We start from the raw sequence: 22,988 nt of genomic DNA on the forward strand, positions 1-22,988 counted from the left end.
AGTGACGTAGCGTCTGGATGACTGCTTTTGTGATTGACACGGCGTCGAAAAGGTTAACGGTTAGGTACCCTGAACTCAGATTTTTGGCATTAGGGGAAAAATATTTAATTTTATTATACTGCCTTGACAGTCTACAAAATAAAACTAATTAAATTTAAAAAAAAAACTAGGATGTGCAAAGACTAATTTGGAAACTATAGTTGGTCAAACCAAATTGGCAGTATTAAAATAAGAACAAAAAAAAACTATACTCATCCTTTTCTTTTGGGTGCTAGTACTAGTGTAAGACAAAGATAGTATGATTCTCTCCGTCTATGTTTGAAATGAGACAATCCTTTGACAAACTATAAGTAGCCATAAAGCAAAAAAGAACCGTAACAAGTAACAAATCGCTTGTTTAGCCGATTGGCAGGACATAACTAGAAATGTCAAATGTGCTAATGTCATAACATTGCTGTATTATAGGTTATAATACAAAATCTTTAATTATACGATTAATCAAGCTTCCAAAATGAGTATCTTAATGAAAAGGACCTCATTGCATCTTCCAATTGCACGTAAGTATATTCAATTTACTTTTTATGACATGCAGGTCTCTTAAGAAGTTTATTTTTCAGTAAAAAAATTGAGTGACATTTTCAACATTTCAGTGTTAAATCGCAGTTTTAGCTGCACTTCTGCGCTGGAAATCAAGCAGTTACGTGTCAGCAAAGGTCTGCCTGTGAATCGCAACGCCGAGGGAATCCTTACCGACGGCCCGGATTATACTTTCTTGGATGGACGTCCTACACCTTTGCTGGTAAATTTATTCAAATATGCACATGAGCAGGACGCTATGGTCACTTTTTTGTTTTATAACTGTTATACTGTTACAATAGAGAACCTAGGCCCGTATTTAGAGACTTGTATGGCACTTAAAATTTGGGGGCCTCCCTGCTCCATTTCAAAACCATTGAATAATACAATAGAATAAATAGAATAATTCATTTATTCATGGCAAAGTACATTTCACACAAACATATTACAAAAAAAGTATATTTAAAACAAAAACCGGCCAAGTGCGAGTTGGACTCGCGCACCGACGTGCCATACTTTTTAGTATTTGTTGTTATAGCGGCAACAGAAATACATCATCTGTGAAAATTTCAACTGTCTAGCTATCAATCAGTGGAGTCTTAGTAATAGGGTCCCGTTTTAACCCTTTGGTTACCCTTTGGCTAAAAAACCAGACAAGTGCAAGTTGGACTTGCCCACTGAGGGTTCCATACAAATTTAAGTAATTTCTTATTATTTATAAATTCATAGTTTTGAGATTTTTTCCTGTACTTGTAGTGTAAGACGATTTTACTTGCCAAATTTCATAGTTCTAGGTTAACGGGAAGTCCCCTATAAATTTTAATTCACTTGAGAGTGTCTAAATATACGTTTTTTTGCAGCACAAACAGCCGTGTCTTTTTTTACTTTAACTTAGAAATTTGAGTTTTTTCACAGCTTCAAAGGATCATAGACCTGAGTTATATTATTATTATTTTATTATTTAATAAGCAGGCAGGCAGTTATGGCAACTGATATGGCCTGTATCCAGTAATCATAAAGATATATATCATGAACGAGTATTAGATGTAGTGTTATGCTTGTCTAATTTATTTTTAAACTGGTTCACATTTTATATATAGTTTAAATTTCAACTTCCTCCTCCCTCCACCTCCACGCGTTCCCGTGATAAAGGGTCTTGACTCCTTTTGCACTGCGATCGCTTTACTTACCCCCACCATGCACTTCCACAGTGCCAATAGCTTTGATACTGCTGTTTACTATTGCCATTTTGTAATTTTCAGCATAAGCAAAAGCTCCGCATGGAAAAACAACAAAACTATGCATCCCGGATAGTTCAGCTTAGCTCGGAATTGGACTTCGCTAAAGAGAGATACCAGAACATACAGAAAGCCAAAGAGGAAGAGAGACAGAGAATATTGAACAACAGATTGAAACCTAAAGGAGAAGTGTTGAAAAATAATTAATGTTTTTAATTTTAGTTAGATAATAAATTGTGTTAAGTAGTTGCAATTTATTTTTAATTTATACTGTGGAGTAGGTTACTTCGGGAGTGGTGGGGCGTGCGGTGAAGGTGGAGTGAAACATGGCGTTACAACAGAGACAGTATATTTAGCAGTCGGCGATATCTAACGGCGCGATTCGGGAAATGAATTAGAGATTCACTAGATATGAAATAGTAAAGATATGTGACGTTCCACGGCAAAAGGTACCTTACAGCGCCGCAAATTATTGCCGGGCTATGTGAGCTTAAGCGCCAACCGCCATAAGGTTCCTTTACCCGTGGGACGTCACATATCTTTACTGTTTCATATCTAGTGAATCTCTAATTCATTTCGCGAATCGCGCCGTAAGTTACAACAATAATGACTAGATAAGTAATAAATAATCGAGGGATGGGCGGTCAAACCCGATAAGTCGAGATATTTTGTCACTTAAATAACAACTCTACGCACGTCACATATAGTTCTAATTTCAAAAACCCATTTTCACGACATCGGGTTTGACCGCCCATACCTCGCGTTAGTCTTGGCCCTAGGCCTAGGTCTAGGTCTAGGCCGAACAGCGTCCAATAAGTACAATTGCCGAGCACGAAGGAAAGCGGGATATACTAATTAGGTTATACTACTAACAGCCAAGATGGTCCACTGAAGGGGCCCACTGATTATCAGTCCGCCAGACGATATCAGCATGTCAGTTAGAACAAAAAGTTGACAGTGCCGAACAACTGACAGGCTGATATTGTCCGTCGGACTGGTAATCAGTGGGCCCCTTAAGGTCCCGAATAGTACACAATGTGCTCGCAATCTTAACTCCTGAAGTCAGTTGTGATGGGCCTACTAACGCCATCTCTGTGCACATAGGTGAATTGTATAATTTTTTTTATTACAATTATAAGCTTACAGTAATACCAAAGCGCCTATAATGCTAACAACAGTATTTAACAATACATAATGAAACAATAGATTTATATCATATATTATGTAACAGTAAATCTGATGTACATTTAAGTTTAAATGAATTTATTACATAATGAGCGTATTTTACAAATCAAAGTGTGCCAGCTATCGGCGAGCACGTCGGCATCCTGGCTTAAAACGAGTTATGGTTGAGCAGCGCTGGCGCACGAGCGCCGGGCGCGTTGCCGTCGCGGCGCGTGCGAGGCCCCGCCGTCGGCGCCACGAACAGCGGCCGGCGGCGGCGTCCCGCTCGTCTGTATTGCTCGGGCACAAAGAGACGGATACCTTCCAACGCCACAGGGTTGTCTATTTTCCCTCTTATCAAAAGGCTATAGTGAACGGCAAGATACAGCTTAACGTCTAAAACTGAGGGTCTCGAGTCCGACCATACCTGGTACAAAAATAATAATATTTGAGTTGTCAAGGGTACATTAATCTATATCTATACATTTGCTACGTTTTAGTAAAAATAAAAGCGTTACGAAATGCGTGATTTCATAATTTTAAAGCTCCATCAGGAACACTGGAATCAAAGATAGATATAACTCCGTAATAGATGGATACAGTCTAAGGAAAAATCGTGCCTCGAAAATCAAGAAAATTTGATTCTCGTTCAGAGGGCGCTACTAGCTTTGGCCTACTGTCGTTTAGATGGCGTTGACGGTTTCGTTTGTTATTTAACAATTTTAACGCATATCCGTAAAAGAACATGGGTCAAAATCATAAAAATAATTAATGCAAATAAAAAAAAAACATTTATCCATATTTAAATACATTTTAACGTATTTTTATAAATCTTCATTTTTAGTTTTAAAGTATGTCGATAGATGGCAGGGAATTTACAGTGGTTACAAAATTTACTATAACAGTACCACTCTATCTTATTATATCCCTCTTTGCTGGAATTAAGATTAAAACATTGGGTACTACTAACGCCATCCTGTGAAGGCGCAATGAACTATGGGTTGCCTAGGAACTATAGGCTGTCTAAGAGTTTTGAATGATTCACGGTTAGTTTCACTAGACTTATAATTTGCTTATATTGACTGGGATATAGACCGTGATTACCTTTTGTATTGTTTATGAGCTCCCGATATTTCGATATTTTAATATCGGGAGCTCTATCTAATATCTAATTTACACTGAATAATCTAAGAGTAAACATATTACTATTTTATAATACAAGAAATACAAAAAATTAGAAACTAAAACCCGTTCTGAACCATGCCGGGTCCATAGGTCCCAATCATACTAGCAGCATTATTTACACTTGATTTACACATTGATATCTTTACATAAAAAATCTAGTCAACACATAACACGAGTTACACAAGGTTTCGGAATTTTAAAGCTACGGGAAAGGTAAAATATTGGTAATGTTTACGTTGGTATCGAGGACTACTAGCGCCATCTAGTAGACGCCATGTAAACTAAACATGGATTATTGATGTATTTGGGAAAGTTCGCGTTACAATATCATCGATTGCAGCATTTATATACTAACAGCGTATTTATATACTATCAGCGTAAAGAGCGTATTCCCATCTTAAAGGCCGGCAACGTACTTACAACCCCTCTGGTGTTGCGGGTGTCCATGGGCAGCGGTAATCGCTTACCATCAGGTAATCCGTCTGCTCGTTTGCCTCCTATTTCATAATAAAAATAATAATAATAAAAACGGTGGCCAAAAAATATGTGTAAAAATCACGTTTTTTGTATGGGAGCCTAACTTGAATATTTATTTTATTCTGTTTTTAGTATTTGTTGTTATAGCGGTAACAGAAATACATAATCTGCGAAAATTTCAAATGAGACGGACAGACGGACGGTCAGCGGAGTCTTAGTAATAGGGTCCCGTTTTTACCCTTTGGGTACGGAACCGTAAAAATCGTATTGAAAGGGTTATTTGCGATTTTCTCGAAACTCACTTTTTGCACACTGTTCTTTAAGTATTGCACGACTGCCGCAGCGAAAGGTTAGGCTCAATAAGGCTTCAATTGGCTTGTTTCTTTCTGATTTGTTAGGAGTGGCCAGTCAAAGTCACGGTAAGTCACCCTATATTGTTTGTCGCGTGTATACAAAAGCCACTTCTATATTTTACCGTGGCAAAGGTCGACCATAAAAGGATTAAGCCGCTTGGTCACCCTCTAATAGGTTGCGGCGTATCTCGCTTGAAACAATGAGGGTCAGTGGAATTTCATTAACCGGACCTTTGATAGATGGTTTATCAACGATACACTGATGTAGCTGAAACAACATAGTAATCAAGTAAGTACATTTTTTGTTTTTCCTGCTAATGATTGCCTACTATGAGTTTAAAAAAGTATAACGTCACACAACGCACGCAACGCATCAATTTCCTCAAGGGCCTGACATTCTTTGATAGAGAAAGATAAGCGATAATTGCAATTCTTATAAGAGGAAAGAGAAAATAGTGCTATGCTTTGTCCTTATCACCGACCGGGTTTTTGTTCATGGTCGGGTTATGGCAGCATAGGTAGGAGGCGATGGCGAAATACCGAAATTTATAAGTGAAAGAGAAAAAGGATTATGCTGCCTTACATTAACCTGTCAATACATGAATATGTCTTTCTCTTACCCCTGGTCGCTCGGTTTCATGTCTATAACTACTATACTATGTCTATGAATTTTCTTGATAATGAGCAAAGATAGATATAACTCCTTAATAGATGGATACAGTCTAAGGAAAAACGTGCCTCGAAAATCAAGAAAATTTGATTCTCGTTCAGAGGGCGCTACTAGCTTTGGCCTACAGTCGTATAGATGGCGTTGACGGTTTCGTTTGTTATTTAACAATTTTAACGCATATCAGTGAAAGAACATGGGTCAAAATCATAAAAATAATTAATGCAAATAGAAAAAATCATTTATCTATATTTAAATACATTCTATCGTATTTTTATAAATCTTCATTTTTAGTTTCAAAGTGTGTCGACAGATGGCAGTGAATTTACTGGGGTTACAAAATTTACTATGACAGTACCGCTCTAGTATAAGTTACTCTATGTATTGAGTGACGGATAGAACTTCATAATCGCGACAGTAGGCGGGGAACTTCATTCATTTTATCAAGGAAAACACATATATTAAGTTTATTAACTTACGACTAAAATAAATGAACATCAAAGCTTAATCTTCTTGCTGGACTTATGGATCTTGAATGATGGAAGCCTTAGTAAAGTGTACTCAAATCTGTGTTCAATTTAATTACCTCAGTAGAAAAGAAGCCCTTTTTCCGGAAAGTTTTTCACTCATACTACCTAATACTATATACATCTTATATCGTCTACTTTAATATTGAATACTAGCGACCCGCCCCGGCTTTGCACGGGTATTTTAACTAATTTACACAAAACCTTTACAAATTATATATGTATATAAACCTTCCTCTTGAACCACTATATTTATTTTAAAAAAACCGCATCATAATCCGTTGCGTAGTTTTAAAGATCTAAGCATACATAGGGACAGACATACAGACAGCGGAAAGCGACTTTGTTTTATACTATCCGTATCTGTAGATCCGGGCCATCTCATTGCATAGAAATTAGGCTATTATTAATAGTGATATCATGAGTAAAATCATAGTCAAAAACAACAGGCTTTTAAGCTCTTAACAGAATTATGGTTGCGTCAAAATGTGTCATTAAAGCTTGATGCACAGTTAATTAACATTGACGAAGCTCATTTATTATCATATATGAGGCAGGAATATTAATTGCTTTAAAATTTACAATTGACAAAACATTCAAATTTTAGGCCTTCGTAATTAAGCTTATCCGCTTTAGGCTTCAATCCCCTACTTACCTACTTGTGAAGTAGTCTGACTACTAAAGACCAATTAAACTAATCCTTAAATATATTGGATAACCTCGAAGTCGAAAGCTAACTATAACAAGCACGGAGAGTTAATATATCTTAATATTAATCATTAGAGTGTTACTGTCATAGTAAATTTTGTAACCCCAGTAAATTCATTGCTATCTGTCGACACACTTTAAAACTAAAAATGAAGATTTATAAAAATACGATAGAATGTATTTAAATATAGATAAATGTTTTTTTTTATTTGCATTAATTATTTTTATGATTTTGACCCATGTTCTTTCACTGATATGCGTTAAAATTGTTAAATAACAAACGAAACCGTCAACGCCATCTATACGACTGTCGGCCAAAACTAGTAGCGCCCTCTGAACGAGAATCAAATTTTCTTGATTTTCGAGGCACGTTTTTTCCTTAGACTGTATCCATCTATTACGGAGTTATATCTATCTTTGATATTAATACAGTTGACAATATCATCCAATTGCTTTGGGAATTCGATTCAGTGATTGGTTTCTACCAAGCTTATTATTAATACGTAATATTAATTGTAATTTAGCTTAAATATTATCAGAGCATAGTTCATGATATTATGTAACTATAAATAGGTTATACGTGTGTAAAATAAGCATAAAAATACTTCAATGTTTACTTTATTACCTACGAATGAATCCGTTTTGTTGATTAATTTTCGTAATACGTTCACATTTGCTACACTCGTTGTTAAGAACGCTTGTCTCTATCTCTTGCAGTGTTTGGGAGCTCATTAGCACGTGCATATCTCTCGCCAAGGCGCGACTCAGCAACTGTACAATTTATACAATTTAAACGCTTCATTTTTGGAGCGCCTATAACCTATCAGAAGTTATGTTATCATTGATCGTTTCTATAACTATGTATTACCACTTGCACAGGTTGCCATGTCGCTAACAAAATGGATTCATTAGTGCCTTGTCGCGAGATTCTCGCGACGCGATTTATCAGAGCGTAACGTAGGTAGACTAGGTGCGAAGGTATATATTCTGAGTTGAAAGTGTGAGATCGCAAATGGACAAAATTTTACCTAACTGTACATTCAAGGATGTGTTTGATAGCACATTATAAAGGTGTATCCACATCAATGTTTGTTTAGTCGAAGATTTTAATGACGAAGCTTCATTTTTATTATAATTTCATAATAACTAACATCTTGATATTAAACTTATTAAACAATATATACAATGACTTTTATCTACGAAATATAGTTATTTGTGCAACAAGAGAGGAAAGTTGGTTTTTCTTGCGAGTGTTTATTTTGAGTCCCGAGAAAGCGAAAGATTCTATAATTGAATCACGAGCGAAGCGAGTGATTCTAAGTTAGAATCTTAAGCGTAGCGAGGGAGTCATAAACACGAGATGTAAAATAACTGCTCTCGTGTTGCACACATAATTTTTCACCTCAGTAGTGAGAACATATTAAAGGTTAAAATGTAGGTATTTCGAATTACACAGAATAATACAGAGAAACAAAAATAAAATATAAATGTATGAAGTGGCAGTTCATGGCCTTCACTAAATTAAAAAGCTACTTGTGTTTCACTCCCTGGAGTGAGGAAAGTCACACTTTCTTCACTCCCTGGAGTGAGTAAAGTCGCACTTTCCTCACTCTAGGGATTGACGAAAGTAGGCTAGTTCGAGCTGCTGAGGTAAAAAATAATTTACACAGACATTAATCAGAATAGTACATCATTGCAGCAATATGATCTGCCAAGCGTATATAATTCAGGCATAATAATTAGAATATCAGCTGCAGTGAGAGGTGTTGATGTACAAAGGCCGCAATCTGCAGTCTAACTTGTGTTTTTAATATTAAAGAAAGAAAGAAAGAAAGAAAGAAAATACATTTATTTAACGCCACAACAGATTACATATATGAAAAAAAGGAAACATACAGACAAAAAACATTGGACGCTAAAATAGGACCCCACTCAGCATAATGCCGCGGTAATCCGCGGCGCTGGTTTTCAGTGGGGACCTGACTTAAAACTATGAGTTGGTGGCGACACATACTCCAACGACACAAACAAAAAACACAGACAAAAAAGTAAGTAACTACCACAAACAAAAAAATCTATACATACTAAACCACAAAAGAGAAAAAATAAAAACAATAATGAAATATAAAATGCACAATGAATTAAGTATATATAAAAAAACATAGAAAAAAAGCTTACAATAAATAAATTTGAATTAAAACTGTAACCTAAAAACTTAAAGCTAGCCACAAAACAGATATGGACAATAGGTGATTATTTCAGCCAGCAAACAATGAAATGCACGTGCACGAGTACGTGTGTCACTCGTCATATTGCACTGACGCTTCGACCTGTGCTTGTAATAAGCGTGAACCATGATAAGATACATAATAAGATACAACCATGTTACTAATTTACATACAAGATATAATGGTACTACGCTTAAAACTAAAATAGGCTCTTGTGACATTGTACCGAGGATGCTGGCGGCATTTCCTCATTGTATCGCAATGCTGATACGTTGTGCGAGGAAGCCGCCAGCTCTTCGGTCACCAGTTACGTCAACCAGACACTTCGCGATTTCTGCAAACAACTTGTGCGCGCTCTTATATTTATTACGTTTTAAAATTTCGGCGCTTTCCTCCGCTTACATTAGTCCGTTGGAGGTGGGACGGTGCCAGTGTGTCTACGCAGGTAGCATCCCAAACCAACATCCGTCCCAAGCTCCAAGGAACCAAGGACACACCATCGGGCCTCTTGCCATCATCCCTGATAATGCCAGTCGGCTCAAGAAGAGCGGGTACATTGATGGTGCATGGCAAAAGACCGAATAATAACCATGATAATGTAATAAATTGGACATGTTAATGTAATATTAACCATGTTATTAATACAATAACATGTCAAAGCCATCAAAGGTAATTATTTCATGGGCCATGTACGGTACAGCTTTCAGTATGTTAAACGAAACGTATGATCTCAAATGCTTTACCTAAACGTTGGAATCGTTTCACTGGCGTCCCACAAAATATAGGCACTCTAAAATCGCCAAACTTTCCAGTTAGCTGGTCACAGTTCTGGCCAGTCACCTGTAACATCAACAAAATTCTTCTATATGACGAAATCGAGCTGAAAATCTGGGGTATGGCGAAATAGAACTTTCATTTGTGATTCCACATGAGGTCTCTTGAATGGACCTGTGTTGTGTAATTCCGTCGAAAACACGAGCGTGGGTAAATCAACAGTTATACTGGTTGGTCTCCCTGTTGCAAATCATTGAGAGCAGAAGAGGGAAGATGGCTTGGCACCTGTTACGACACGACGAATTCAATAAAAATATTGTGGAAGGGAAAGTAGAAGGAAGGCGGAAGAGAGGGAGACCAAGAAGAACATACATGGACCAACTAAAGGAAAAGATAAACGTCGTGTCGTATCAGGCGGTCGAAGGAAAGGCCCAGGAAAGAGATACATGGAAATTGCTCCACCGACAAGAGCTAGGCTCTTCAATTAATGATGATGATGATGACTGGTTGGGCTGAAGCACATATGAGGACACGTAGGAGAGAAGTTTCCTACGCAGAGGTATCAAAGGATTGATTCACCCCGCGCCGCACAGCTTCGCTTCGCGTTCGTGTGTTTTTCGCCTACGTAGGTAGTATGCTTAGAGGTCTTCGCTAAAGCTTCATAATGCTGAATCTTGGAATGATATTCTACATTCTACAGACAGACTGAACGCTGGTGCTATGTAGGAAGAAGAACAGCCAACTAGCCAGCGCTGGTCGTGGAAGATCAGCGCTGGAAGTCGCCAGCAACATGCTGAGGTGAGACCATTTCGTGGCACTTTCTCTTTTTTATGTTTCTCTGTTTTGTAAAAAAAATCTATTTTTGTGTTTGTGCTCACGATTTTTTTTATTATATTCTGTTCTGTTCTATTCAGTTCTGTCCTGTCCTGTTCTGTCCTGCCTGTCCTACCCGGTCCTGTTCTGTCTGTCTATGTAAGCAATCGGAATGAACCCGAGGTTTTATATGTTTCCGTTTTGATCGTGTTTTGGAGGTTTAATATACCTCAAACGTTGTGCTATTTTTGACGTCATGTGGAAAACGTGTGATTTGTTTACCTACTCCATAAATAGATAGGCACAATGAACATATTTATTAGACCGAACTAGACCTCAGTTTGTTGATAAAGTGTTGAAAGGAAACAACCGTGAAAAATTATTACGAACGACCATTTAAATATTTGTTTTCAATATATGTGACATTTTCAACCAAAAGGTACCACATTGTCGCTTGTTAATAAGGTTGATTTCAAATTGAAGCTATATGGAAATAGCGCCTTATTGACAACCGACAATAAGTACCAGAAATCAGAAATCAGAAATCAGAAACATTTATTGTTCAAACTGTGTAGGTACAAGAAGTATAGCTAGGTACATTTTTTTATGGGTATGTCGGGCAGACGAAACGGAGCATTTCCACTCGGGTGAAGGAACACATAGCTGATGTCAAGTACCGTCGACCTAGGTCTGCTGTCTGTGAGCATGTCATGGATAAAGCCAATCACTCAATCAAGTTTGATAAGCCTCTGGTTCTTGCCAAGGAGAAGCGCAGAATGCTGCGCGAGGCCATTGAGATTAAGAAATATCCAAACTTTAATAGGGAAGATGGCTTTTCTCTACCACCAGCTTGGGATCCTGTAGTCCACCTGATAAAGGAGCAAGCGAGACATAGACTGTGAGACCGTAGTGTTGGATGATGCTGGACATTCTGATGTTTTGAAAAGATGTGTCCCGCCGAGTTTGTTGCCGGTCCCATATTGGGATACCCTCCTACAATTTAGGAGGGAATTAAATCTTCTCGGGTCCGTGGTGTAGGGTTGGGGCCGGCATAGTTTTTTATCGCGTATATATATATATCTTTACTTGAAAAATAATTATAGTGTATAACTAGCCTTATGAACCGATTTTGCATGTACAACCAGCCTTAAAGTTTGTAGTCTATGATTGTTCATTATTTTAGTATGTGGGTATTTTTGCATTTTGTAATTTTTCCTCAGTCACCCGTTGACCACGAACGCTGTAAAGAGTTCGAAACGTCGGGATGTATTATAAATTCAATATACGCGATATAATCCGTTTTCATAGTTTTATTTCATGAGTAACTATCGCGGTAACCGAAGACAATATTTTGGGTATCAACAGTTTTACCCTTTTCGGGCATACAATTTATTTTATCTTAAACTAAGTAATCTTAAACTAAATTTTAATATACATTTAGGTTTACAGAGTTATAAAATTCTTTTAGGTTATAGAAGACTTTGTCTATTAAAAAGTTTTTAAGCATTTTTTAAAGGTATTTCCTTCGAGGCTTTTTATTTCATTAGGCAGATGATTAAAGACATTAATAGCGGATATGAATGTGCTTTTTTTATATATTAAAGTGCTAGCTCTCGGAAGTACCATATTATATTTATATTGCGATCCCCTACCCTTTTGATTGGGAATGGCCCATATTTGTTGTGTAGGCAAGAGCCGTCAACTGTGTCTTCTAAAGAAAGAACACAAATAGTGGAGACTTTTGAATTTTTTTCTTAAACTTGAGTTTAAGTTTGACTTCCCGTTTCAATATAAATTTTATATTACGTACATATAACTCTCTAATTCAATGTGATGAATTAAGAGTCATATGAACCCGCTACCAAAAGCTATTTTCATACAAACAAAAAATATGTACGTATTATTTACGTAGATACCTATAACATGTAGTTTTTGTTGCTAAAAATGTTATACTTACAGAGAAAATAGAGCGAGTTGTATGAAAAACTTCTACCAGTTGAATAATGCATAAATGTGGTATTTTCTATAAAAAGGGACCTTATTGTCGATGGCGCTTACGCCATTATTTACGATGCTCCGATATAAATACAATGCCGCGCGACGCTGTGCGGCGTAAGCGCTATCGACAATAAGGTCCCTTTTCATAGAAAACGCCCCAAATATTCAGGGATATCTTACACAGATCAACCTAGCCCCAAACTAAGCAAAGCTTGTTATGGGTGCTAAGCGACGATATACATACTTATATATGTAGATACATACATACTTATATACATAGAAAACACACATGTCTCAGGAACAAATACTTATTTGCGTTCATCACACAAATAAATGCCCTTACCGGGATTCGAACCCAGGACCATCGGCTTCACAGGCAGGGTTACTACCCACTAGCCCAGACCGGTAGTTATTCTAGTACTTCTAGTAGTCATTTTTGTTTCTTACCTTTATACCTACCTTTTTTCCAGGACTATCTCTCCGTGTATATTAAATAGAAACCAAATAGAAACTAACAATAAGCCAACACATCACTCCACAAAGTTGGCAAACAATCAAACCGAGACCGAAATCCCGAAGTCAATATACTCTCCAGCTCTCCACAATCGTTTAAATTCCTGATCCGAACTTCTGAGGGCCTGCCACGAAACACGAAAATCGAAATTTCGTTATCTGCCTCTCCATCGCTCGAATATGCAAGAGTGATAGAGGCAGAAAACGAAATTTCGATTTTCGTGTATCCCGGTAGACGAAGACACCTTCGGTCCTAGACAAATGAATTAGGCATGCAAAATGCTGATTGAGAACCACTCAGCGATCGATTTTGGTATGTAATACACGGGGATAGAATTGAAGATGGCTTGTATAGCAAATAGGTGGAGCAAGTGGACCAGATTAAATTTTCTCTGAGGAGTAGGATTGCTGTACAGGCTGAGAGGTATACGGTGTAAGTTATAAGAGATCGTTTATAGGCGATTTTTTTTATTATTAGTTAAAATGTAGTTATGTACCTACGAATAAAATATCAATGGAGGATAGGGAAAGCGTACCTGTATACGGCATGCAAAAGCCGTACAAGCAAAAGGGCACTTACCTTCGTGGGACTTACATACGTCCTAGACATAAAAAAGATAATTTGTTTTGGACAAAACTTATTAATGGCTCAACTGATCATGTTGAAAACTTTTTTTTTTTAATATTTATTAAGCTATATTTACTGAATTTATAACGAGCTTTTTGTAGGCCTGGTTCAAAAGTTAGAGGCCTTTTTTTCTAAGCGATTATTTATGTTCAAAAGTATTCTCCAAAAACCCGGCCAAGTGCGAGTCGGACTCGCGCACGAAGGGTTCCGTACCATTACAGAAAAAAACAGCAAAAAAATCACGTTTGTTGTATGGGAGCCCCATTTAAATATTTATATTATTCTGTTTTTAGTATTTGTTGTTATAGCGGCAACAGAAATACATCATCTGTGATAATTTCAACTGTCTAGCTATCACGGTTCATGAGATACAGCCTGGTGACAGACAGACGGACAGCGGAGTCTTAGTATTAGGGTCCCGTTTCTACCCTTTGGGTACGGAACCCTGAAAAGCAATGTAATTCTCAGTCGTACGTAGGTCTCATCACAACCTATATAGCGCCAATATGGTATTTTTTCTACTCGTCGAGTATAATCTGTGTATTACAACTTAACATGCAACACTACAACCTTACTCTTTTCAACGTTGGATAGTCTATGGCACTTCCGACTCAAGCATAAGAATTTTATCGTTACGGTTTAGTCAATTATAAAAATTTTGAAAATAGAACTTCATACATTTTGATAAAATGTTTCTTGTTTAAGGAGACTGGATTTAATGCAAATTATCGCATCTGCTTTGTGATTGGTTGGCCAACAAAAACATTTTATTTTATGTTGTAGTAGAAATAATTGCTTCATAAGTCAGAAACGCGCATGTGACACCCTTCATATAGCAACATCCATACCCTACGAAAACCGCTTAGTGTTGATTGTTAGTCTCCATAGGCTACGGTGGCCAAAATCGAGAAAAAAACTGTCTTAAAACTGAATTTAGCGCGGAGCAGGTACCAGGGCCTCATGAATTACGAGGAGGTGTCGTTGACCAACCCGCCGGGGGCGCCGGGCCCGGCGGCCGTGCCGCGAGGTATCGCGGGCTGCGGCAGCTCGCGTATCTTAGCTGTATACTTTTGGTTTGTTTACTTATATGATTCTACTAATTGAAAGTATTATGCTTTGTCTCGTAGAAAAAGTATTGTATACAATAGTGATATAATCAAGCTTTTCAATCTCGTACCTTAACTTAAGCAACTCAGCAAGCTTCGTTGCTTAAACACGGTACTCGACTGAAAAGCTCTCTATTATATCACGATTGTATAAAATACTATTTCCAACTGGAAGGGTACGATGTCGTGCACGCGCATTAAGTGCGAGCGAGATGTATAGAAAGTAAGTTACGCAGATATGTCTGTTTGACACTGCTAAGGCTGTCGTGGTAAGGCTATAGATATCATGCAGGTCTGCGTGAAAACAATTAAAATCGCCCAGCACTTGTAACTTGCACCACCACGAAAAGGCCGTAGACCGAGCAAGTCTTCGAGTGGCTAGCCTCCACTGCATCTTATTGCAACCTGCCATTTACTTGCTTCTAATTGAAACCCATTAGTGGACTTCAGAAATTGGATCTTAACGCAGCGTACTACGTAGGCACTAGGCGCACAACACGCGAACGCGAAGCGGCGCGGCGCGGAGCGGAGCGAAACGAGGTGAATCAATCTTTTGATTCTTTTGATACCTACATATAGAAGTCCTACGTGGGCGATCCCGTTGCGAACGCGAACGCCTTGGAACCGCCGCGCCGCTTCGCTTCGCGTTCGCGAGTTTTCGCCTACATAAGAGGCAGCGTTAGTTTTAGATAAAGATAAAGGTTAGTCTCCGTTTCAAGTTGGCTATTAAGCCAACTGCCGCTGAACGTCAGCTGCCGCTCCGTTGGTGGGTTGAGGAACATACGAAAGAATTATTAAATTCTTTCGTATGTTCGGATGTTCTCGTCCGGATTCTCGTGTGGTGAGCAGGCCCCGTAGACAACATGCCAATCGCTATCGCTACGTAGCGAACGAAACGCAACTGTCACTGTCACACTAATATGGAAGAGTGATAGAGAGACACAAAGCGATTAGATGGCGAAGTGCAAGCGATCGTCACCTTGGCTAGGCCGCCTGGTTCGATAATAATGTAGAATTTTTTTGGCGATTCACTATTAGAAAATTTTCCAAAATGGCGAAGCAATGGGGGTTTTCGAGGTCTTGTAGCTCATATAGACCGCGGGCCAGGAACAAATTTCCATGACCGATACCGATAGTCAGCGCTATGAAAAATGGCGTCGCTGCGCAGTTTGCGCCAACGATGCGTCGAGCAGCCATGACCGCGGGCCAGGAACTGATTTACATGACCAATCGCCTCCAGGGCGAAAACTCGTATAGTGATTAACGGCTATGTATGATGAGCCCTTGTGAACGTCAGCTGCCGCTCCGTTGGTGGGTTGAGGAATGCGCCTGGCTCGCGGTCTAACAGAGCCACTAGTTTAAAAAGCTTGTCCTGGGTTCGAATCCTGGGAAAAGCAATTATGATGTTGGATTTGTTTCTGAGTAACATGTTTTCTGTGTTCTAAGATGACATATATCGTTCGCAACGATATTTATGATTGCGACTGTACTTGAAACACTTTTTTTTATATACCTACTACGTCGGTGGCTAACAAGCATACGGCCCTGATGGTGAGCGGTCACCGTAGCCTATGGACGCCTGCAACTCCAGAGCACGAGTTGGCGACCCTAACACCCCGCACCCTCGTTGAGCTCTGGCAACCTTACTCATCGGCAGGAACACAACACTATATAAGCAGGGTCTAGTGTTATTTGGCTGCGGTTTTCTGTAAGGTGGAGGTCCTTCCGCAGTTGGGCTCTGCTCTAGATCTGGAATAACATCCGCTGTGCCGTGCCCCACCAGTCCACCACACAACGCGATATGACATTCACAGTGCCCCCTCTCTTAAACGTTTCTGTTACTACAATATTCTAGACACAAAGGGTTTTACGTTTAAACTAAATGCCCTTTATTTTACCAAAGCTTCAGCATATTAGTTTAGGAAAAGTGGAAAGCTCCGAGTGAAATATTAAATTGAATTTAACAATTATGTCGGGAGCGTTTCGTAAAATTAGGCACTCCATTTACACAAAGAAATAAGCCACTGATTTTATTTTTAGCTACTAAAAGCTTTAAGGGGACCCCGAATGACCTTCGATCTGAATCCCTTAGTTTTCTATTGTTTTTTGTAGCTTATCATATAATTAGCAACGGATTTAAGGAATATAGTATCCCTTTACTTCAAAGTTCATTGTTTTCGAGATATTTGGCATCAAACTTTAACAATTTTAGGCCAAAAAATTATTTTTAGAGACGTCAAAGACGAACCCAAATATGTAGATTTCGTATATGTAAGATCTTTCACAGCAATCGAGATAAATAAGTATTCATTTCTTTAAAAATTGCGTATACAAAAATGGAGATAAAAGATTGAAGAACCGATACCCGTTTGTCTTATAATTCTATATGTAGTGCAAAAGTAGGAGATACGATTCAAAACTTGCCAAAAATCGATGAAAACCTTAGCCCCTAAGAAGAACCATAAAACTAAAAAGTTAATTTGGGCCATTTTCTATGAAAAGGGACCTTATTGTCGATGGCGCTTACGCCGCACAGCGTTGCCCGGCATTGTATTTATATCGGAGCATCGTTTATAACGGCGTAAGCGCCATCGACAATAAGGTCCCTTTTTATAGAAAATACCACATTTTAAGTTTTTGAGTACACTCCGTATGACAAAACAATAAGCCAGTTTAACAGAGTTCATATATTATATTTGTTGACTTAAATCTTTTTTCAATAACATTGTGCAGTAATATAGGTTTATATTCAAATTTCGACGACGTAACTAGAGCTGGACGAAAACTAGCACAATGACCCTATATTACAATTATTATTTAGACAAGCAGTAGAAATATCTAATATCCTAAATCTTTTCCTATAGAAACTCGGCATTTTCCAAAACTTACCTTTAGTAAGTACATAGCTAGCCATACACGCACGGATTTGCCCGTCGGATCTGCCTGAAAGATGTGTCTGCCGGGCACATCCGTCAATGTGTGGCGAGAAATAGACACAGATGGGCAGCGGACGGGCATCCGGCGGACAAATCTGTGTCTATTTCTCGCCACACATTTCATATTTCATATTTATTTATTGCATCCATGGTACACAGGTGTTACATATATAATAGTTTCACATGGGCCCTGGTAGGGCAAGGCAATTATCTTAAATCTAAAGATTAATTTATATATTTTGACGGATGTGTCCGCCAGACACATCTTTCAGACAGATCCGACGGGCAAATCCGTTCGTGTATGGCTAGCTAATGCTAGATTCAAGTGGACAGTAATATTCTTATCCCCGAGTCCCTAATTTTTTTTTATCACAACAAAACTTAAATGGTACATATTTATACTCCGCCAAACTGAGGGCAGTTTGTTGGCGGATAAAGCGCTCTCTATCCTCTTGTCTCTATACGTATAATATTTCAGCCATTGCAATAAACAATAACGATAGAACTAAGCCAGCCGTTTTAGTTTTGGCTTCGAAACTTGAAATCGGAGCGGATGTTGGCGCGCGTCGTAATGACTGTGGGTCGGCCAAATGCCTATGGCTCATATTGTACGTGGCAATTTTATTTTTAATATTATTAAGGCACAGGCACAGATGAAATTTGAGCTGGTGTGGCTCATATTCTGCATACATGGCCATTTTTATCATTATTATTCACAACGACGGGACTTAATCGCGTAACATAAGTTTTAAATTTACCTCCGACGTTTCGAGGAACTCGCGCGCCTAGAAGATGTTGATGTCAACTTTAGCCAGTCTTCTCTGAGACCACGGGGACAACGCCGTCCTCGAAACGTCGGTGGTAAATTTAAAACTTATGTTACGCGATTAAGTCCCGTCGTTGTGAGTAATAATGAGTAAAAATCGTGAAAGTTTAAATCAGCATTTTTATCATATTCTACATTTAGGATGGTACTCTTGTTTGTAAGTGTCCTTAATAGTTAGTACTGCAAAAAGAGTTGTTTCTATGTATATGTGGAACAATTAGACTTCTAAAAATACTTTGGAAAGTGAACTGTAGGGATAAATCTCTATCTGGAGAGCAATTACTAGAAGATAGACTGCAAGGGGTCCCTTTGTTTGACATAATTATTGAAACAATTGAAAGTCATAATGTAATGATTGTCATATTATCATTAAATAGTCATAATTCTGAAACCGTTAACTTTTCAGGATTTTCCTTAGGTTATCCTATAGATAGGTTAGGTTAGGTTTGTTTTATGGCAATCCTGAAAAGTTACGTGTTTCTGAGAAAAACCAAATTATGACTAATGATAATATGACAATCATTACATTATGACTTTCAATAATTATGTCAAACAATAGAGACCCAGATTGCAATCCTTAATAAGAAAACACTTTATTGTAAAAACATGCAAAAAGTCATTGGATATTAATACAAAAAACCGGCCAAGTGCTAGTCGGACTCGCCCACCGAGGTTTCCTCGCTTTTTAAAATTTCGTCTAGCTATCACGGTTCATGAGATACAGCCTGATGACGGATAGACTGACAGACAGACTGATAGCGGAGTCTTAGTAATAGGGTTCCTTTTTGTACCCTTTGGATACGGAACCCTAAAAAGGTCCAAAATGCCCCTAAAAAACAAAGAAAAAACATGCACTCATGTTAACTAAACTTACTTTCCTAATCTAACTGGACCTAGGCATTAGAAACTAGGTTTAGTGTAGCTTAGGTCTACTTGCACCACCCCACTAACCCGAGGTTAACAGGTTAAATCGTTAACCCAGTGTCAAATTGTACTGGTAACTATGGTAACTCCGTGTTTAACCGGTTAACCCCGGGTGATTGCAATGGTGGCCTTAGGAACTAAGTATAAACTGCAAAGCACTTGTAACTTTCCATTAGCTCACTTAGGGCTTAGGGCGCTTAGGGCGATGTAGCGATGCCAAACGCGGCCCAACCACAGCCAGAGTTAATGGAGAAAAGTAAGCCAGTCAAGTCAATATATTTGACCAAAACTATAAGGAAATAAAATTCGCGCAGGACCGGGTAAAATGGCGTGCTCTTGTATTGGAGGCAAGACTCATTTTGAGTCATTGCGCTAAACTAAGCAAGTATAAGGAAATAATCCATTTTCGACCTTTAACCCTTTATAGGAAATACTTAGATATAGATTTCCGTCCTGTCCCGAGGTTCATTTTGCCCCGGTCTCTCCTATGATATAAATATAGCGAGTTACGCTACACTACGACTATTCGCTTACTTACAGGTGTGGCGCGACGACCCGAAGTGGATCTTGGCCTCCGACACCAAAACTGCCATGCTACTCTGTCCATAACCGTTACTGTCCAGTCGACGGCGCCGAGTTCGCTGAGGTCTTTCTGCACTTCGTCTCTCCAGCGGTACCTAGGGCGTCCAGACGGTCTTCGGCCACTTGGTACTCCAGAGTACGCCCTCCAGACTGCGCGATTTTCCCCCATCCGGACTACGTGCCTGAGCCATCGGAGTCTGGCGGCTTTCGTTTCTCAAATGATGTTGGGCTCGGACACCAGAACATCAATTTCCTGGTTCTTGCGGAGTGTCCAGGTTCCATCCTCTCGACGTGTGGATCCCAATATTTTGCGGTAGATATTCCGATCGGCTACCAGCAGCGCGCGCTCCTCTTTTTGTGTTAGTGTCCAGGCTTCTGTATCCGGTATTCTGGATCCGGACTTGTATCTCGCGTGGACTTGTACGACTATTCCCTACTAATTTATATTTAAATTATGATAGTTTTAGCATAACAAATTATTTAGATTTGTTGCAAAATACAGTTTTTCACCAGCAACGATAACACATGAAAGGCATGAAATTATCATTGCATTTAAAAATTACGACATAATTCAAGGATCCAATAGGTAGGTATCAGTAAAACAATGGAAACTATGCGAGTAGGATGCAACCAGGAGCGTGCGAAGAAGATAAGATAATGTAATGATAAAGTAATGCAAATTTGTGGATATAACCAGGAACGTGCTAAGACAACAAATGGTAGGTACAGGTAGGGATCTGAATACTACTTTTAAAAAACTACTTTTATTTTCTAACTACGTTGCAACTTATCCAGGCTTTACTTACAATTTACAGTTTCTAAGCGAATCAACACCTTGCCTAATACACATAAGACACACTTCACCTTGATATAGTTTTGATGAACAATTTGTACCGTTACTGGCGCTCAAAAGTTGCCGATCAAATTCCGACTTTAAACAAATGGGGTTAGAATAGAATTTGCAACGAACCGTCTGAGGAGCGCAACATCGGGTGTTTTCAGCAAATGTTTCATCGCGTAAATTGAGTTTTGGCAAAAAGGATTACATATTTTTTGTTTTGGGAGTTTAAATTGTATGAAAATGTTAATTAAGTCGGTTTGCTTTAATTAAATAAGTAAATATTACTTTTTTTATGGTTGCGTACCTCGAAATAAATCAAATAAGCTGTTTTAAATGCTCTTAAGTAACGCATTTCATTAAAAAAGTTTTTCAGGAATACGTGGTGAAAAGCTGAAATTATCAAGTTCATGTTGCAAACATTCAATATTTACTATTCGGTTTTGGGTAAAGGAAAACATCGTGAGGAAACAGGAATAATTAATTCCAATAACGCCTAGTTTCCTCTCTACATTGATTGACGACAGTCGCTTTTTGCAAGAACCAGTGCAGCCATAGACATATTTACTTCGTAAAGACCGGCCTTACGAGCACTACGAATGGGGCTGATACATTGGAGTCAAAATCGCATTTCGTTACACCAGCTTACGCGTTTAGGTTGCTAGATTCACGCTCCGCTTCTATGGTTTGATGCCAAAACGGCAGCAACTCATGGTGCAAAATACTGGTTCTCTGTGCCGGTTCTATAGGTTGGTAATAATAGTTCAATGGCCTAAGATAAAAGATAAATAAAGATAATAATAAGTTACTAATATATTATGGAAATTTAACTCCTGAAATAAATAATTATTTATTGTATTTTAGTTTATACATAGAGTAACTTATACTAGAGCGGTACTGTCATAGTAAATTTTGTAACCCCAGTAAATTCACTGCCATCTGTCGACACACTTTAAAACTAAAAATATATATTTATAAAAATACGATAAAATGTATTTAAATATGGATAAATGTTTTTTTTTATTTGCAGTAATTATTTTTATGATTTTGACCCATGTTCTTTCACTGATATGCGTTAAAATTATAAATAACAAACGAAACCGTCAACGCCCTCTATACGAGTGTAGGCCAAAACTAGTGGCGCCCTCTGATTGAGAATCAAATTTTCGTGATTTTCGAGGCACGTTTTTTCCTTAGACTGTATCCATCTATTACGGAGTTATATCTATCTTTGGTTTATAGGACATTATTACACAAATTGACCAAGTCCCACAGTAAGCTCAATAGGGCTTGTATTGTGGGTACTTAGACAACGATATATATATAAAATATACATATTCTACAGATTAAGTACCGTAAAATGGCATTCAAACCTCGATAACATTTTATTTTTACATATGCAAACTGAATGGTGTATATAGTAAGTGTTCCGGACGTTTGTATTTTAGTTTTTATTTTATTTTGGGTAGTTCCATTTCATAACTTTGACGATAAACATGAAAAACCACCTCACCCCGTAGTCCCTCGTAATTGGGGTGAGATGGGTTTTCATACAAAGGTGATTTTGGAAGATTGTTGGATCGATTTATTTTATTATGAGTATTACTACAGCTCCATTTTAAATTGGAATACATTATTTTTGTAGCAGTAGCCCTAAGAACCCATTTAACCCCCCTTTCAAACCTTCTCTCCCCATTCATAACCCAACTCTCCCCGCGAAACCTACTCACCCCATTTTACGGTAATGCTATACTCGTCATTTTATAGACCATTGTAACGCAGCGTACTACGTAGGCGAACAACACGCGAACGCGAAGCGATGCGATGCGTATCAATGATACAATGATATGATGGATGGTATGGGTATCAATCCTTTGATACCTATACAAGTGTCCTTCGTGGCTCGTGGGTCGTGGGCGATCTCGTT

At 38.3% G+C, this 22,988-nt stretch overlaps 1 protein-coding gene across 1 annotated transcript; it reads left to right on the plus strand.

Moving 5' to 3' along the window:
* The first annotated feature begins 422 nt into the window (after positions 1–422).
* Positions 423–2,067, plus strand: LOC134745649 (large ribosomal subunit protein mL52). Its single transcript, XM_063679772.1, has 3 exons — positions 423–557; positions 651–799; positions 1,839–2,067. Exons 1-3 carry the CDS (start codon positions 512–514, stop codon positions 2,019–2,021), a joined length of 378 nt encoding a protein of 125 aa, XP_063535842.1. The 5' UTR covers positions 423–511; the 3' UTR covers positions 2,022–2,067.
* Positions 2,068–22,988: the final 20,921 nt, after the last annotated feature.

The sequence above is a fragment of the Cydia strobilella genome, chromosome 11, assembly GCF_947568885.1.
Source record: "Cydia strobilella chromosome 11, ilCydStro3.1, whole genome shotgun sequence".
Taxonomy (NCBI): Eukaryota; Metazoa; Arthropoda; class Insecta; order Lepidoptera; family Tortricidae; genus Cydia; species Cydia strobilella.

Bases quoted from the DNA above. Each gene is read 5' to 3' on its own strand.
- LOC134745649 (XM_063679772.1), top strand. From the start codon at position 512: ATGAGTATCTTAATGAAAAGGACCTCATTGCATCTTCCAATTGCAC. The intron at 558-650 runs GTAAGTATATTC...TCAACATTTCAG, and splicing joins ATTGCATCTTCCAATTGCAC to TGTTAAATCGCAGTTTTAGC. The intron at 800-1,838 runs GTAAATTTATTC...TGTAATTTTCAG, and splicing joins GACGTCCTACACCTTTGCTG to CATAAGCAAAAGCTCCGCAT.